At 41.3% G+C, this 18,893-nt stretch overlaps 1 protein-coding gene across 12 annotated transcripts in view; it reads left to right on the top strand.

Moving 5' to 3' along the window:
* Positions 1-8,070, top strand: part of TDRD3 (tudor domain containing 3) — a 169,756-nt gene extending 161,686 nt beyond the window's left edge. For all 12 annotated transcript variants that reach the window (XR_012010013.1, XM_072782856.1, XM_072782853.1 and 9 more), the window contains one exon: positions 744-8,070. Coding sequence is in view for 9 of the 12 variants with exons in the window: in XM_072782856.1 (XP_072638957.1) it covers positions 744-816 (73 nt within the window). In the remaining 3 variants the exon portion in view is untranslated. The remainder of the gene's footprint in view (positions 1-743) is intronic.
* The last annotated feature ends 10,823 nt before the right edge of the window (positions 8,071-18,893 follow it).

The raw sequence follows: 18,893 nt of genomic DNA, 5'->3' as shown, positions 1-18,893 counted from the left end.
TTTCTATTGTCACCATTCAAGGTGGTTCAACTAGAGTGATGCCCAGTAAAGGTTGGGAGCAGACAGGAGCAGGTAATAGGCTCACATAAATTACCGTGCAGACTAAACTGGCCCAAAAGTGTTCAAAGGGGAAATGGAGGTAGGTAGGATGGGGAGAAGCGGCCCACTGGCAGACTGCAGCTTTTCCAGGTCATCCTGTGTTAAATACCATGTAGTTAATTCAAATTCCTGAAGTTGACGTGCCAGCAATAATGAGGCTCACAATGATAGAGATGTACTCTTAAGAATTTCTAGAAGACAAATTACTTTGAAAGATTTGCTTTAAAAAAAAAAAAAAAAAAGAGGGATCCCTGGGTGCCGCAGCGGTTTGGCGCCTGCCTTTGGCCCAGGGCGCGATCCTGGAGACCCGGGATCGAATCCCACGTCGGGCTCCCGGTGCATGGAGCCTGCTTCTCCCTCTGCCTATGTCTCTGCCTCTCTCTCTCTCTCTCTCTCTCTCTGTGACTATCATAAATAAAAAAAAAATAAAATAAAAAAATAAAAAAAAAAAGATTTGCTTTTTGTTTATATATTGATTTATAGAAATTATGTTTATAATTAGCAGTATCCACTTGATTCTACTTGAGATCTATTAATATTTATACAAATGCTTACATTCACATATGTTTCAGTAGAAGTGTATCTTGACTACAGAAAAGCCAATTTGAGGATTCAATCTCACTTTCCTCTTCTCTTTTAAATAGAGTCTTTGTGAAGAAAGGAGCCATTGACTGGTCAAAACCTGTTGATAGACTTCCTACTTTCCCTCCGGAATAAGGTGCAGCCGTGATGAATATTACTATTGGAGAATCGAAAAGCAGATTTTAGAGGGGAGAAAAATCCAGCTAACGCGAAGAATGGGAAAAAAAAAAAAAAACTAAGTTAAGTAAAGCAAGTACCTTTTAACAGTGAAAGAGAATTTTTTCTTCTGCCATCAATAAAACCAATGCACTGTTATATACATTGTTTTACTGTATGTTTTATTTGCTGAACAGTATCTTTCTTGTTGGTCTGGTGTTAACCCCATAGTATAGAATAGAACAGCAGTCCCAGGATACTGAAGTCCTCCCCACCACTATTATCACAGAATAAACTGACTGACACAGCTGGCCACGTTTCCTGCAAAAACAACCTGCAACTGGATAGCAGTTCTTAGTAAGGTGAGAGCTGCTAAATACGTTAGGAAAACATATTTAATGTTTGAATATACTGTTTTTAGCATTCTGCTAGCTTTTTCAAGTGTAATCCAATCCAAAACCAGGCATTCCCTTCCTTTTAAAATTTGCAATGGATCTTTCAAGATGTATCTGGTTGCTGATAATGGAAAACCCAATTCAAACCGGCTTAAAACACTAACGGGAATTAACTGGCTCACTGAACTACCAGAAGCTCAGTGGGTTTCAGCTGATTTAATTCAGTAACTCAGAGTTGTCACAAAAGACCCTGATTCTTTGCATCTTTCATTTCTGCTGTCTCTGGCATCAGCTGCCCCATGGGATCATGAGACGGCTTCAACTCCCAGAGCTGTTGAGTCCAGGGATGGGCTTGGGGTCACTTCTAGAAGTGCACTCAGAAGAGAAAAGAAGCCTTTCCCCTGAGGCCGTGTTTACTCACAGTCTGTGCTGCTTTTCTGCCTACGAACCAGTGACTTCAGCAAGGGTCTGTGGATTGATTAGTTTAGGCCTGACCCAAGTGCCCCGACATTACCAGTGGGGGTGGAAGCATGTTTTGAGGCAGAAGATATGTGTCTACAAGCCCAGATACTTGCCTAAAGGAGAGGGAGACCAGGATGCCCATTACACAGAAGGAATATGTCTGAACTACAAACTTTGGGTAACACGGCAAAGACAGTCTTCCCATAGTCTTAGTTCTGCGAAGTCAGAAGAACAGTTTAAAAAGAAAGAATAAGAGGGAAGGAGAGGGAGGAAAGAAAGAAGGAAGGAAGAAGAGAACAGAACCTTCTGGCCAAAGTAATTGACAGAATGTCATACTTTGAAGGAGAGGGCTTCAGGCTCTCGCTCAGGACCTGTGAATTGTACATTTTCTTTACTAACCCACAGTTGATTGTTTCTACATCGTAACAAGTGAAAGGATACAGGTGAAAATGCATGGCCAGCAGCGTTGAGTTTTTCACATTTTGTTTTTTGTCCTTTACCGTTGCTGTGCAACATAATCAACTAGGAAGGGGATGGCTTGGGCATGGTGGTTTTAAAAAGATCTCCAAGTAAGCTAACGTGTCTCCTGGGTTGAGAACCGGAGGAAGGCTCGTCATAGTTTTGATGAATTTGACAGCTGATAGGTCAATGAGGGAAGAAGCAGAAGAGCTCAGATGAAGGTCCTGGTTCTCCATGCTTCTTGTTCACCTGATGGAAACAGCAAAACCTAGCAATACCCACTGTTACCCAGAATAGACTCAGTGGATGGCACCAGTGCTGACTGCTGGTTACCTGATAGCACAACAGTCCCTAAGAACAGTTCTGACTGATAATATGTGCTAGTTGTGATTTGACCTGAAGATCTCAAGAAAAGTTCGAGTTGGGCAGCAAGTGGGCCAGGCGAGCTGTCCTCCTGATTGCTGGTGGCAGCTGGAGCACCCAGGGGAAGGAGCCCATTTCTGACAGAGCAAGATACACTGGGCCAGCTATCCCGAAAGCTAAGCTTCTCTGGAACTTTGTGTTATTAAAGGCAACTGCGGGCCTGGGTGCGAGGATGGGGTGTGTAATAATAAAATAATCACTACCCTTTGCGAGGTTTCCCGAGGCACCAGCACTGGGTCAAGCACTTCTCGTTCATTGCCTTTTGTAATCTTCACAACTCTATGAGGAACGCATTTCTATCTCCATTCTGCAGCTCAAGTAGCTCCTTCAGAGAGGTGACATCACTCACCCGGGGCCCAAAAGTGCAAGTGTTAGAGCAGACAGTGGACAAGTACCCCCATGGGAGGCACTTAGAAGTCCACCTTAGGGAACTGCCTTTTCCCTCTTTCCCCCCTTATTGTTTTGGTTTTGGTTTGGTTTGCATTGTGGATATATTTCTGTCGTGCTAAGTAGCCCTTTAGGCGTGCTTACAGTTTGATAATTACGGTAAAGGATGATGTTCAGCTCTGGCTTTTCTTCCCAGTTCTGTGGCCCAAAGCTTCTCTCCCCCTGCTAACCCTCCCTCTCCCTTCTTCTGGTTCTCCCTCTTGTCTCAAACCCTCCTTTCCCTTTGACTTTCTATATCCATATTCTTAGCTCCAATTCTTTTTTTCCTCCTTTCAAAGAAAAAAAATGGTTTTAATGTCAGTTCAAAAATTAATGTTTCTGTATTTGTTCAGCAAATAGTTCCTGAGTACTGACAGTGTCTTGGGCACGTGTCCACAAGACCGACATGATCTCCAGTCTCATGGTGCTCATGGTCTAACTCCCTTTCATCAGTTTGCTTTGCTATCTGCATATCATCCTTTTCACATTCTCTTTATTATAAACTTCATCTCTTAAATGTTTTTCATTGACTTTTATTTTTGTTAAACTTCTAAAAATTACTCATTTATAATTTTAACATTTTATGTTCTGTATTATTTTTTTAATGTTTTTAATTTTAAAATAGTTTTCCCCCTCTGGCCTGTGGGTATTAATTTTCTGGAAAAAAAAGTCTTCAAAGTTTGGGGAAGCACCTGAGGCTGCCTCTAGACTTCTAGCACTTCTCCAGTTGGACCTGACACCTGACATGAGGGCTGGGTCAGTACTGCTAACTGTGTCTTCCCCACCCTTGCCCTTTTCACTTATTAAAATACTGTGGAAACAAGTATCAGCTAATAAATGAAGAAAACAAGGAGTCGGTAGGCTTTAAGAAAATTTCTAAGGCCTTCTTTAAAGCAGAACATGAAATTTTGTCATTTATTTTGGCCTTGAGCCCCCTCTCATCTTCTTTTCTTTCCCTCCCATCATCTCCCTATTTCTTCCTTTCTCCCTCTCTCTTTCATTTCCTTTCTCCCTAATTAGTCACTTCGAGCTTTTGAGGACTAACACTATGGGGAGGCTGTCTCTGTCCTATTAAAGAGTTTGTAATTTACTTGACTTTTCAGGCTGAGGCCATATGGGTGACACCCCCAGCCTCATATTTTTTTTCTAGTGTTTCTATGGTTGGCCTTTCTTTGTGACTCGCTAATACACCGTCCCTAACCTGGTGTGTGGCTCAGCAGACTGCAAGGAGTAACCACACAGAATAAAGGAGGAGAATGCCTGATAGTGCTAGGAGAGGCGTTCCCACTGTCACTAGCACTCACCCTAACAAGATCTTGTCCTATGTGTGAGCAACTTAGAGTATCAGTGCATAGCTTAGAGAAACCTGTCATAGGCCCCGTCGTTTGTCCCTTTTGGGGGTAGCTATTTTATGCAGTTTTTCAAAAGTAAAATGTGCCAGAGTGTCTACCATTTTGGTCTATCTCGCATTCCAGGAATACTTCCTGAGGTGAAATGCTGCAGATAAAAAATTCATTTAGACAGTATGTTTGCATAAAGAAAAAGACAAGGCCACAGACATCAAAAATGGTTTAATAGAAATAGGAAAGAGAACGGGGCTAGCTCAGTTGGTTTTGTTTTGTTTTGTTTTGTTTTGTTTTTAGCTCAGTTGTTTTAACTACAGCAGGAAAATGTTGAGTTTGGTGTCATATACTTTACATACATGAGAAGGAGAAAGTACAGTTGAGAGGGTGTTCAGCCAGAGGAATAGTTTCCACATATGGCTGAGAGAGGCCTTCACTGAGGCTGAGTTGACCCAGGGCTCTCTGTTGCTCCTTGCCAGGGAACATCTAGCAGAGGGGTGAGGGGAAGCTCAGGGCTGGAGGACAGCAGGCAGGAGGTCCCACAGGACCCACAGGATCCAACACTAGGAGAAATGCAGGGCACAGGGTGCAGGCTTGGTGGCTCATGCACACGAGCTCAATCCTCTAGGTTCCCCTTTTGTCAGGTTTGCCAACAAGTGTGGGCAGAGGGCCTGGCACATTACTTAAAAGAAAACAGGGCCACCATGAACTGCTTCAGTAAAAGAGGCCCCTGAAAGGGATATTTGGACCCCCATGCTAGAAGCACAGCTAACTGATAACTGTTTCCAAATTTGAGGAATGACAAGGTTGATAAAGAGACACATTTGGTGAACATTTATTTTCCTCTCATTTATTTTCTCTCCTTTGAGAACACAGGCATGAAACGCACCAATAGCACAGTGCCTGCTGCAAAAGACCTGGGACCCCTCTGGGCTACAGAAATCCCAAGAAAAGCTGGCTTTGCTACCTGGTGAATATGGGGCTTAAAAAGGTGCTTACAATAAATATTAGAGATCCTGCTCACAAGAGGGTGAAACTGTCTCCCTTGACAAAGCCTAGTGGGTGCCAGGAACACAGTGATCAAAGGGGAACTGGGAAGTCAAAATAAGGATTTTATATAAACAAAAGAGCTCTTGGAGAAATAGCTGAAAACAAAGACCAGACTCTTTCAGCTCTCATTCTCCAAGAGAGGAGGCCATCTGCATAAAGCAGAATTCCTGCCCCCACCCAGGATGTAGAAATCCTAGCATTATCACCACCTATGGTGAGAGTTTGAGGGTGGTCTCGGCACTGGATGGATTATTCTGGCACATGGTAACTCCTTTCTCTTTTCTTTGCTAATTTTTCCATCTGCCTTCTTTCCAGATAGCAAAGTTTATGACCATGGTTAGACTGATAATGTAGGTTAAAATCTCAAGACAATGCTTGCTAGTGCTGTCAGGTGCACATTATATAATCCAGGGTAGTGAACATTGTAACTTGAGAGAACTATAATGACATCATATTTTGTTTCATATTAGAATGGCCTTAACTGAAGTAATATAACAATTCAATTCCAAGAATGCTTTAAGAGACTAACTGCTCATCTTGTGGGGTCTGGGTAGAGTTGGTTGATTGGTTGGTTTTTAATAATAAATTTAGAACAGCTGTAGTTAGGAAAAATACCCTCAAAAAGGGGCAGACAGGACTTTTTTTTATGTTGATTAGTTGGAGAAGTGCAGAAATATCCATAATTATCACAGGCTAAGTTCTTTGGAGTTTTATAGGAAAAGAACAAAGCTTAGAGGGATGTGGTGACATATTCTGAGTGGCAAGTTCTTGCCTATTTATCATTAAATTTTGTTAAAGTACAAGAGTTAGAGGCCTTCTTTTGGTCAGGATAGAGAAACTGAGGATGGATTTACCTTCCAGGCTAAAACGCTTAAAGAACTAGACAAAATATGTGAGACACTGAAACTCAAGACGTTGGACACAAGGCAACAAGGTACAGTGAGTCTTGACAGATGGAAAGCAACCAGGTGAGCCCTGCAATTGTTCCAGATTGCTCCCTGGAGAAAGTTTCAAGACCACAGTGTAGGGAGGGGAAACCCAGGCAGTACCTATTCTCTGTGAATTGAGAGATGGAGGAGGGAGTTGAGGAAAGACAAGGTAGGTAGATTACGCAGTGCAGAGTATCACAGAAATGGCTCATAGACCTAAAACTATAGAACATCTGGGAGAAAATATAGGAAATCTTTACGACTTTGCATTTAGACAGAATTGTAAACTCTAGAACACCAAATACATGATCCATGAAAGAACAAATTGATAAACAGTACTTAATCAAATTAAGAACTTCTGCGTTTCAAAGACTCTGTTAAGAGAATGAAAAGAAAAGACACAGACTTGGAAAAAAAATATTTTCAAATCACATATCCAATAAAGGACTTCTATATAGAATGAATAAAGAATTCTCAAAACCCAGTAAGAAAACAACCCAATAAAAAATGGGCCAAAGACTCAAACATACAGTTGACCAAAGAAGATATACAGATGACAAGTAAGCACATGAAAAGATACTCAACATCATTAGTCATCAAGGAAATGCAAACTAAAATCATAATGAGTTAACTACTACACACATATAAATATGACCAAAATTGAAAAGTCTCACTAGACCAAGATGTGGAGGAACTCGAACTCTCATACACCGCTGGTAAGAATGTAAAATGGTACCAACTGTTTGGGTAACAGTTTGGCAGATTCTTAAAAAATATCTATTATATTACCCAGTCATTTTACTCCTAGTAATTTACCCATGCTAATGAAGGCATATGTTCATACTTAGACTTGTACATGAATGTTCATAGTGTATTTAAAGTAGCCCCAAACTGGAAACAACCCGATGTCTATTAACATGTAAGGGAACAAAATTTGTTATCCCAAAATGTTTTCTTTGGCATGTGGATTATTGTAGGCTGATTATTTTTAAGAAACAGAAGATAGGAAGAATCTTTGACCTTCTCACTAACTGTTTAAAAGAATTTAGTTAGAGGACCTGCTCCAGGAAGGACCCAAACCCCAGTCCCCCTAGCTCTAGATAGCATAAAAGCCTCAATTGCTTGACTGCCTGTGGGTTTGGGTCTGGGATTTCAAAGGGAAGGGAGACAATTTATGGATAGGAAAATGAAAAAGACTAAATGTTACTCTATCTCATGTCAGTTTAATTCTTAGACCACTCAAAAGGATTTTGAAGGGTAGAGGAAAATTTTTCCTCCCCAACAAACATGTGAGGGCATTAACCAATTGTAGTATATCCATAAATGAAATACTGCTTAGCAATAAAAAGAAATAAAAAGCATCAACATGTATAAATTTCAAAACAATTATGCTGAGTGAAAGAGGCTAGATCCTTCTCCCCTTCCTGAGAGAAAGAGAATGGGACACCAAATATATTGTATGATAACATTTGTAGAAAACTATAGAAAATGCAAAGTGATCCATAGTGATAGAAAGCAGATGGATGAGTGTTCGCTGAGGCTGGGAGGAGTAGTGGGGAGTAGGGGGAGGGAGGAATTACCAAAGGGCATGTAGAAGCTTTCTGGGGCAATGGATGTGTTCATTCTCTTGATTGTGGTGATGGTTTCACGAGTATGTATTTTTTGTCAAAATTTATCAAATTAATCTAGTTATGTTCACTTTTCTGTATTCCAATTATACCTCAATAAAAACAGTTGTGAACCCAATGTGAATATTTTTTTGCTCCTTACCTAACTCACTGAAATAATACTGGACGTTACGGCTACATTCAGTGAAACACTCCTAACTTTTCACTCTTCACTGGGTTGTACTAACAATATGTTGACAGTTATAATTGTCTCTGTTAAGAAATATTTAATGTAAAAGTATTAATTCTTTGTGATCACTTTAGAAACTCTCTAAATTGTTGCTGTTACTTATAAAACTCTTGATTCTCAGAGGACAGATAGGTTGTTATAATTGTTGATATTTTTGTTGTGTTACTTACTACTGCTTAGACTAACTCTTCTTATGGCCTGAGGTTTCATAAATATGTATGTGAGCCTACATTTTCTGTTGTTAAACTTTCATCTGTCAGAAACCCCAGTATTTCTTTAAAAAGACTAGGGATTTGGATAAACATTTACCTGTCTGAACCCTTTCAGGTTTTGTTCTTTGTGTTTACTCTACAGTTTTCCAGTGCTGACAGAAGTAGCTCTAGTACATGAGGCTTAATTTGCTACTTAATAGGTACTTGTTTTTATTTTATAAATCTTTTAGATCTCTTGGGAAAATACAGCTCATAGATGAATAACTCTGGCATTTTTACAGTACTTAGGGTTCTTCGAAGCTTTCCATGGGGTTTTTGGCAAACATGCAGTAATTTCCCCCACACTGATTTCCCACTAGCTCTGTGTGGACGTCTCCATGCTAACATAAATACGGTTTTAGAGACGTATTTACATACTTACTGTGACTCTTCTGTTCTTTGTGCTCAGGTTTATGTACATGAAATAAATAACTGGCACATTTTGTCTTAACCTGTTGCTTTGGATTTATAACACGCTAACGCTCATAAACTCAATAGAGGAATCCAGATACCTATGATAATCACAAGGTTGAAGATTTTCATAACCATTTTATATGAAGCATTTCATTTAGAGATGAGACACAGAAATTTTTCCCTGTCTTCACGGTATGCACAAAACAATAATCCCCTTTATATATACAACCGCTTGCATCTGAATTTTTCTTTGTATCCCTTAAAAAAGCTTTGAGATGTTTTGTTTTGTTTTGTTTTTGGTTTTTGGTTTTTGTTTTGTTTTTGTTTTTTTTGTCCTGCTGAGGAGGAAGGCCCAGGCAATTCAGCCCATCAGCTATGTCCTTGTTCATGGACAACACACATAGAAACATCTTGGCCTGGCCAGATTACAGTTTAGTTATCTCCTAAAATAATTTCTCCCATGAATTAATTTAATCAATTTAGTATAAAATTGTGTCATATGCTGTAGATAAGCTGCTTATATAAAACCAGCTTATTCCAATAGGAATTGTTCCTTCCAACTTCCATTTTTATCACTTCTTGGAACTTAATTCTTAGATTCATCAGGCAAATGGTTCCTACTCAGGAAGGTCATGTCCAGTTACTGAGATAGGCTTTTCTGGGTTCAAATGTTTCAACTTTAAGCCCTGAATCTGATTCTTTTTTTTTTAATCTGATTCTTTACTTAGATTTAAGACATCAATAAAAGAAGGTGACTTATATTATCAGAGTCACACTACAATACACCAATGGAATTACTTATGAATTCATTTAAACACATTTTCAGAAGACTGAACATTAAAAAAATATATTATTTATTTATTTATTTATTTATTTATTTATTTATTTATTTGACAGAGAGAGAGAGAGAGCCAGAGAGCACAAGTAGAGGGAATGGCAGAGGGAGAGGGAGAAGCAGGCTCCTTGCTGAGCAGGGAGCCCAATGAGGGGCTCAATCCCAGGGATCATGTCCTGAGCTGAAGGCAGACACTTAACTGACTGAGTCACCCAGGTGCCCTGAGTGGACATCTTTTTTATTGTTTATCAGATGCAAACTCCTCTTAGTATTGCATTCCCCCCTATCTTCAGCACATAGTCTCAGAGAGGGAAGAACTTGGCAAGCAAAAATAATGTTTACACAGTATTTACAGTAGGATGGAAGTAGAATCATGAGGTAGCTGGAAACAAAATTGATTTTGTGACTTTGGTAAATAAGCTTAAACTCCCTAAGCCTATTTCCCCAACTGGGAAACAGATATAATAGTAGTGTAGTTGACCCTTGAACAACATGAGTTTAACTGCATGGGTCCATTTACATGCAGATTTTTTTTTCAGCAAGCACAGTACAATACTGTAAACATATTTCTCTTCCTGATGATTTTCTTAATAACATTTCTCCTTTGTCTAGCTTACTTTATTGTAAGAATACTTAGTGTATATAATACATATACAAAGTATGTGTTAATCAACCGTTTATGTTATTGGTGAGGCTTCTGGTCAACAGTGGCCTCTTAGTAGTTAAGTTTTGGGGTGGGGGTCAAAAGGGTCATATATATATGGATTTGTGACTACACGTGGAGATTGGTGCCCCTAACTCCTGCTTTGTCCAGTGCTCAACGGTACTTACCTTCTAGGATTATTGTGAGAGACAGGCTGGCTCGGCCCTCAACTCTCTCATTGCCCATAAACAATTTCACAGAATACCGACATCAGAAAACATCGCTGTGACCATGCTGAAGCAAGAAACAAGAAAAGCACTCCATAATCATGTCTGAATATCAAAACTCAACAACAGAAATAAGAAAAAAAAAAAAAAAAACAAAGCCAAAATAAGAATATTATCCAAACCACAAAAATGACCAACCCCTTTTTCTGGCTATCACTTCAATGTTCTACCTCATTTATCCCACCATCTAGATAAACATCCAATCAAAAAATTTGGTTGGTTTTTGACAACATCCAGTGCTCAGCAAAGGCCACTTTTCTTGTACCATCCCAAAAGTCTGCTAACACCAGGCCAAATCTTACTGTATTAACCACATTTTCTAGTTTCCGTATCTGATGTTTTGATTGCCAGCACTGCTGCCTTGATCCCCCCTCATATGCAAACTAACCAATCCAAAGCCCACCTCTACTTGTGAGACACTAACCGCCTGTCCTAATCTCAGCACCAGGCATCAGACAACTAAGGACAGCCCCTAAGCCCCCCACCCCAGTGAAATTATTCAAACTCTCCTAAACCTGGTCAGCCCATTCCTTCCTGAGAAACCACAATAAGCAATCATTCCCCTTGCTCTCTGACTGCAGAGCAGAGAAAAATCTATAGTTTTTTCCTGTGGTTTGCCCCCTACTCTGGGGGAACTGTACATACTAAACTATCTTTTAAATGGCAAGTATCTAGTGATCTGTTGTCCTCATCAAACTTGAATGAAAGCAAAATCTCATGCACTTTTTTTTTTGTATATTTTTTTATTGGAGTTCGATTTGCCAACATACAGAATAACACCCAGTGCTCATCCCGCCAAGTGCCCCCCTCAGTGCCTATCGCCCAGTCACCTCAACCCCCCCGTCCACCTCCCCTTCCACTACCCCTTGTTCATTTCCCAGAGTTAGGAGCCTCTCATGTTCTGTCTCCCTCACTGATATTTTCACTCATTTTCTCTCCTTTCCCCTTTATTCCCTTTCACTATTTTTTATATTCCCCAAATGAATGAGACCATATAGTGTTTGTCCTTCTCTGATTGACTTACTTCACTCAGCCTAATACCCTCCAGGTCCATCCACATTGAAGCAAATGGTGGTTCGTCATTTCTAATAGCTGAGGAATATTCCATTGTATACATAGACCACAGCTTCTTTATCCATTCATCTTTTGATGGACACCGAGGCTCCTTCCACAGTTTGGCTATTGTGGACATTGCTGCTAGAAACATCGGGGTGCAGGTGTCCCGGCGTTTCACTGCATCTGTATCTTTGGGGTAAATACCCAGCAGCAATTGCTGTGTCATAGGGTAGCTCTATTTTTAACTCTTTGAGGAACCTCCACACAGTTTTCCAGAGTGGCTGCACCAGTTCACATTCCCACCAACAGTGTAAGAGGGTTCCCTTTTCTCCGCATCCTCTCCAACATTTGTGGTTTCCTGCCTTGTTAATTTGCCCCATTCTCACTGGTGTGAGGTGGGATCTCAAGGTGGTTTAGATTTGTATTTCCCTGATGGCAAGTGATGCGGAGCATTTTCTCATGTGCATGTTGGCCATGTCTATGTCTTCCTCTGTGAGATTTCTCTTCATGTCTTTTGCCCATTTCATGATTGGATTGTTTGTTTCTTTGGTGTTGAGTTTAAGAAGTTCTTTATAGATCTTGGAAACTAGCCCTTTATCTGATACGTCATTTGCAAATATCTTCTCCCATTCTGTAGGTTGTCTTTTAGTTTTGTTGACTGTATCCTTTGCTGTGCAAAAGCTTCTTATCTTGATGAAGTCCCAATAGTTCATTTTTGCTTTTGTTTCTTTTGCCTTCTTGGATGTATCTTGCAAGAAGTTACTGTGGCCGAGTTCAAAAAGGGTGTTGCCTGTGTTCTTCTCTAGGATTTTGATGGAATCTTGTCTCACATTTAGATCTTTCATCCATTTTTAGTTAATCTTTGTGTGTGGTGTAAGAGAATGGTCCAGTTTCATTCTTCTGCACATGGCTGTCCAATTTTCCCAGCACCATTTGTTGAAGACACTGTCCTTTTTCCAGTGGATAGTCTTTCCTGCTTTGTCGAATACTAGTTGACCATAGAGTTGAGGGTCCACTTCTGGGTTCTCTATTCTTCCATTGATCTATGTGTCTGTTTTTGTGCCAGTACCACACTGTCTTGATGACCACAGCTTTGTAGTACAACCTGAAATCTGGCATTGTGATGCCCCTGGCTCTGGTTTTCTTTTTCAATATTCCCCTGGCTATTCGGGGTCTTTTCTGATTCCACACAAATCTTAAGATGATTTGTTCCAACTTCTGAAGAAAGTCCATGGCATTTTGATGGGGATTGCACTCAACATGTAAATTGCCCCGGGTAGCACAGACATTTTCACAATATTAATTCTGCCAATCCATGAGCATGGAATATTTTTCCATCTCTTTGTGTTTTCCTCAATTTCTTTCAGAAGTGTTCTATAGTTTTTAGGGTAGAGATCCTTTACCTCTTTGGTTAGGTTTATTCCTAGGTATCTTATGCTTTTGGGTGCAATTGTAAAGGGGATTGACTCCTTAATTTCTCTTTCTTCAGTCTCATTATTAGTGTACAGAAATACCACTGATTTCTGGGCATTGATTTTGTATCCTGCTACACTGTCAAATTGCTGTATGAGTTCTAGCAATCTTGAGGTGGAGTCTTTAGGGCTTTCTATGTACAGTATTCATGCACGTTTTAAAATACCTGTAAGTTCTTTCCAGCATCCTCTTACTAAGACATCCCACGGTTCTCCGTGGCATGTGATCTCTTTCAGTTCAGTGAGCCAATAAACCACACTCATTCAATGGCAGGTATGTTTTTTTGTGGCCTTTGGCTGGAAGCTATTAATATGAGGTTAAATGGAGCAGTGATTGTAAAGTCCAGTGACTGAAAACCTTGAACACTTCAATGACGTTATTAAAAATGTGATCTAGTTCCCTTCCCCATGGCTCACTGGCCCAGGAGAGGACCTTGGTGGGCCAGTGAGGTTTGTCTTTAGACAAACAGATCTGCAACAAATCAAATTCAGAAGTTACTGAACCTGTTTTATCATTTTCTCTATTCAGGAACTAGAGCCAATCTCCTGTGACAGAGTAGTAAGCTTTAAAAAAGATTTATTTATTCTTTTGAGGGGGTGTGGAGAGGGGCAGAGGGAAAGATTCTTTGAGCAGAATTCCCACTGAGTGCAGAGCCCAATGGGGACTTAATGCAGAGCTCCATCTTACAGCTCTGATATCATGATCTGAACATAAATTGAGAATCAGATGCTTAACCAACTGAGCCACCCTGAGTAGAAAGCATTTACTGCTCACCAACAAACAGAAGGGAAGGAGCAAGAGAATTTCCTGGGTTCCTCACGATTACTTGGTTTATGCCCATTTCCTGAGTCTGGGGCTATCTCTGCTGCAATACCCCAAGATTTCAATTAATCCCTGTACAGTTCACTTAAGGGAGACTAAGGTTGTTAGTTTCAGCCAAAATAAATCCTAATAGATTGAATTAATATAAGTAATTATAATAAAGTAATAAATGTTAAATAGGTAAGTTCATAAGCACCTTTCACATCTCAAGGAATTGGTAATATTTCTAACTATGAGAAAAATTTCATGGGCATTTCTTTTCCTAACTTTTGTTCTTTTCTAAGTTTCTACTCAGCATCATATGGACTTGCTATCAGCAATTTTCGCAGGGTTTTTTTTTTTTAAGATTTTATTTATTTATTCATGAGAGACACACACACACACAGAGAAAAAGAGAGAGGCAGAGACACAGGCAGAGGGAGAAACAGGCTCCATGAAGGAAGCCTGATGTGGGACTTGATCCCAGGCCTCCAGGATCACGCCCTGGGCCGAAGGCAGGCGCTAAACCGCTGCGCCACCCAGGGATCCCCATCAGGGCTTTGTATTAGGTCCCTTCAAGACTTTGTTACACTTACCACAAATACAGAGCTGTTGGCACCAGTGGTGCTGGTGGGGGTGGGCTGTGAGTTGGGGGGATGCTCCTTCTTTGGTCTCTGCTTGTTCTGGGCTGGGTAGCCCTGAATGGAGTATTTGCCTAAGATCTCAAGCATCCCAATTTTGGGGGGTTATGCTTTGTAAACATTTTTTCTACATAATCTCCAAACACTATAATATAAAACAAAACCAACTATATAACTTCTAGCATACTTTTAAGGTGTTATAAAAATTTTATGAGAATTTTATTAAGTTGCAAAGATACAACCCCCACCATGTTGTGTAAGTGCTTTTAGCATATTTATGTATTTTCTTCAAAGCCTTGGATCTGCACATTTAACTCATCCAGTTTTTGGACATTTTCCATAGGTTAGCCAAAGCCAGTCCTCACGTCAGACTGGTCAGGCAAATAAAAGCATGGGGATTTGGAGGGTATTTTTAATTTTTTAATTTTTTTGAAGATTTTATTTATTTATATGAAAGAGAGAGTTCAAGTGAGAATGAGAGGAAGAGCAGAGGGGGAAGATGAGGGAGAGAGAATCTGAAGCAGACTCTGTGCTCAGTGTGGAGCCCATGTGGGGCTCAGTCCCACAACCCTGAGATCATGCCCTGAGCCAAAATCAAGAATGGAACGCTTAGTCCACTGAGCCACCCAGGTGCCCTAATACCTGTCTTTAAAACATTCATCTCACTTATGAATTCTAAGGTAGATGGAGCCTTGCTGTGTATTTGTCACGGTGAAAAAAGATGCCTTCGGTACTTCCTGGCCATGTTCTCTTCTCAGCCACTCCGGGACTCTCCCCCAGGAGTTCTACCTTCTTGAATTGTCTCCATAGCAGGCCCTCCTCCCCACCCAACCAGGAGGAAAGCATCATTTTCAGCCTCATGGAAGTTAAGAAGTATGCCTCCCTCCTCCTCCTTCCCCTCTGCGCCTACTTCTCCTCCTTCGAAATGTACAGGTTCATATGGAAAGCATATTGGATGGGGTAGGGGTATTGGACAACCATAAGTGCACAGCCCGCCTTTTTATGTGTTTCCTTTGTTAAGAGAGAGAGAGAGAGAAAGATGACCCTGAACAGATGGGAGGTTGAGGAAGGAGTGGCTGAGAAGACACAGGCAATATGCTCAGGAACATCAGTTTGAGGAAGAATAAAAATGAAAATTTGAGGATCTAGAAAATAATGCCTTCAAACTAACCAAGGCTGTGTGGCCTGTGGAAATCAGGTCTCCCTAGATACCGGTATCCCCTTGGGAAAAATCTGCGCTGTCGCCTAAGGCAGCAAGGCGCCACCTTTAGAGACCCGCAGAATCCTCCAGAAGGCTGGTTTACAGGCAGCTGCTAGCTGCCCCCTCGAGATTCTGCTGCTGTGGTTCTGGCTCCTGCCCTGGGAATATGCATTCCAGCCGGTCTCCTGGGGATGCTCCCCACTGGCTGCAACTCTCAGCCCTTCTGAACTGATTAGCAGGATCGCCTGCAGAGCTTTAAAAGTGCAGCTCTCGGCCTCAGAATAGAAGACTTGGGGGTGAGGTGTGTTATAAGGGAAAAATAAAAATAAGAGGTGTAATTCTCCCTGTTGAAAATGAGGAAAGAGATTCCTTCTCCCTCCTTTTTCTCAGACTTTTCACTTTAGAATACTTGTAATTGTAAGTAGTTTCTTCTCTCTTTGAAATGTATATAAATCCTTTGAAAACTAGATAGGCCTTTGTCAGCTTGATGACCCATGAACACTTCTCTCAAGGACCTGGGAGGCATCTCTTTGAAATGTAAACAAGGGATAGAGCCCCCCTATCTCCCAGCTTCCCTGAGAGGCGAGGTGCCCAGTTGCAAGTTGCAAAATACCTCTTGTCATAAAGATAGGAGAATTTGTTTCTCCACTAGATAAAGCTAATAAGCTAATGCAGATAGTCACCCCGTGAGCAGAGGTAGGGGGTCCCCAGAAAAAGAAAGACAACACATAGCTTTCTTGACCCAAGAAAATCATGCTGGCTCCCCGACCCCCACCACCCTGTGACAGAATGTGGGAGCAGAGAGCCAGGAGTTAGCCTGATCTTATTCAGAAGTAAACACTGACCTTGATACAGGAGAGCTTGATTCTTGTCTCATGGGGTCAAAGAAAGGAGAGTAAGTAAAGGGATAGAAGCTTATTAAGTGAGGATACAGAGAAAGCTCTCAGAAGTGAGAGGGGTCCCCACTGGGTTGCCACTGAGAGCTTGTAGGGTTGGTCTTCTATTGGAAGCCAACCAGAGAACCTAAATCCTTCTACTGATACCACCACTGATTAAGGACTAGTGACAACATCTTTAACACCTTACTTCTTCTTTGGGGTCTGGTTATTCTTTGTTGGTCACTGATGACTGCCATAAAAAAGACACCCTCCCGCCCCATACCTAGGGCAGTGTGGTCTGGCTTGTTCCCTTATCTCTGGTTTCCTTATACCTCAGCATTTTTGGGGTTTTTGTGAGCCTGTTTCTGTGCCCCCCTACCTGGTCTTGCCTAGCTAGCCCCATTTGTCCCTAACTCAACCTCACATACACTCTTTGAGTTTTCTTTGCAGGAGAAACCATTTTGAGGGCTCAGATACTGGACCACCTGGAGCCAGAGAAGTAATGTTGCTGATCCTTGTAGGTCCTCATGACTTTGACCTGGACTCAGGTCACCTTAGGATGACTTTTGCCCCAGTTCCATGCTCTACTCCCCATTATGCAAGCCCCTTCATGAATATGTACACAATCTTAGCTTTAAATTTCCCCAGTTTTGTTGTTGGGAAGACACTACTTCGGGAAATAGCCCCAGTGTTCTCCTTGACTTGTTGCAAGGAAAACTCTTCCTTTTCCCATTCCTTGACTTAGTTGTGTCTTTTTGGGGCCACATCCATCAAGAGGTAAGCTCAGTTTCCGGTAACTACCCCACTTACCACATGAGTCAAGGATGAACTATGTAACCACTGATGCTAGGACTAGTTATTGTTTATCTTTTTTTTTTTGTAAAGATTTTATTTATTTATTTATTTATTTATTTATTTATTTATTTATTTATTTATTTGACAGAAAGAGAGATAAGAGAGCATGGGGGGGTGCGAGCTGGGGGCTGGAGGGAAGAGGGGGAGAGAGAAGCAGACTCCCCACTGAGCAGGGAGCCTGACATAGGGCTCCATCCCAGGACCCTGGAATCATGACCTGAGCTGAAGGCAGACCCTTAACCAACTGAACAACCCAGGCACCCCTAGTTATTGTTTATCTTGAGAACACATATGTAATGGGTTCTATCTGCTTGGTTATATAAGGGGGTGAGGTTTCTTCCTCTCTTTGCCATCTCTCCACAGACTGCCTATGATGTGCATCACATTCTGGCTAATGCTCATTCAGTAATGATGCCTGCAGGCTGGGTCCAAGGATCAAGAGGGAGTCCCACAGGACCAGCCAAGAGGGTCCTTGGCTTTGCACAGGATAGAAATCAAACTTGACAGAGAGGAGGTGAGAGCAGAGTTTATTGAAGACATAGAAAGGGCAGATACAGACAGAATGTCAAGGAGACTCGGAAAGAGAGAGTCTTGTCTTTATCTGGGGCCTGGGGTTTTTACTGAGGATTGTGGTTGAGTATACAAGTCTTCTCAGGCAACCAGGAACAAAGATAAGTGTTTAGGCGGCCTCCATAAGTCACTTATGCCCTGGAGCCAGGGGTCTTGGTGAGTCAGTGGTCTTGGAAACCCAGTCACTCCTTAGATGTTACCCATTGTGCTGGAAAACTCCAAAGAAATCATTAACTCCTTGACTTTTATCAGGAGGATATATATCATCTGTACTGTAAGGTACGTGTGAGGAGGGGTGTAGGTCCTGGTAAAAATAGAAGCAGGAAAAAGAGGGGAAAAAGCAGTTTTTCATGGGATCCCTTTAGTTTAACTGTCTCAGTAATCTCACTGTTTACTGTCTCTACTGTCTTGTACAGAGGTTTTCTATATTGGGAGGGAGATTTGGGTTTTAATGCTCTTCCCCCCAACCGGTGCAAATGGTCTTTATCCCAGGGCCCCCAGAGTAAGTAGTGAGACTGACCTAAGGCTGGAGCCCACAGCTCTGGCACAGCAACTTTGCAAAATATTAGGAGCAACTTTTTTCAAGTGCTCTGTTATATGAGACACAGATATATTATCCATCAAGGGTTTCAAGATTCATAATTCCTGTACAATAATTGCCGTACTCAAGTATTAAAGAACACAAAAGAGGTGGAACAGATAGGCATTGTGCATGCTTGGCAAGGTCTTCATCCCAGGATCTTTTGCAGTACCACCATTCCTATCCCAGTGAAATATCTGGACAACTTGGAGGAAAAGCCAGTGTTC

The sequence above is a fragment of the Canis lupus genome, chromosome 17, assembly GCF_048164855.1.
Source record: "Canis lupus baileyi chromosome 17, mCanLup2.hap1, whole genome shotgun sequence".
NCBI classification, from domain to species: Eukaryota; Metazoa; Chordata; class Mammalia; order Carnivora; family Canidae; genus Canis; species Canis lupus.
This window is presented reverse-complemented; position numbering and strand designations above follow the sequence as displayed.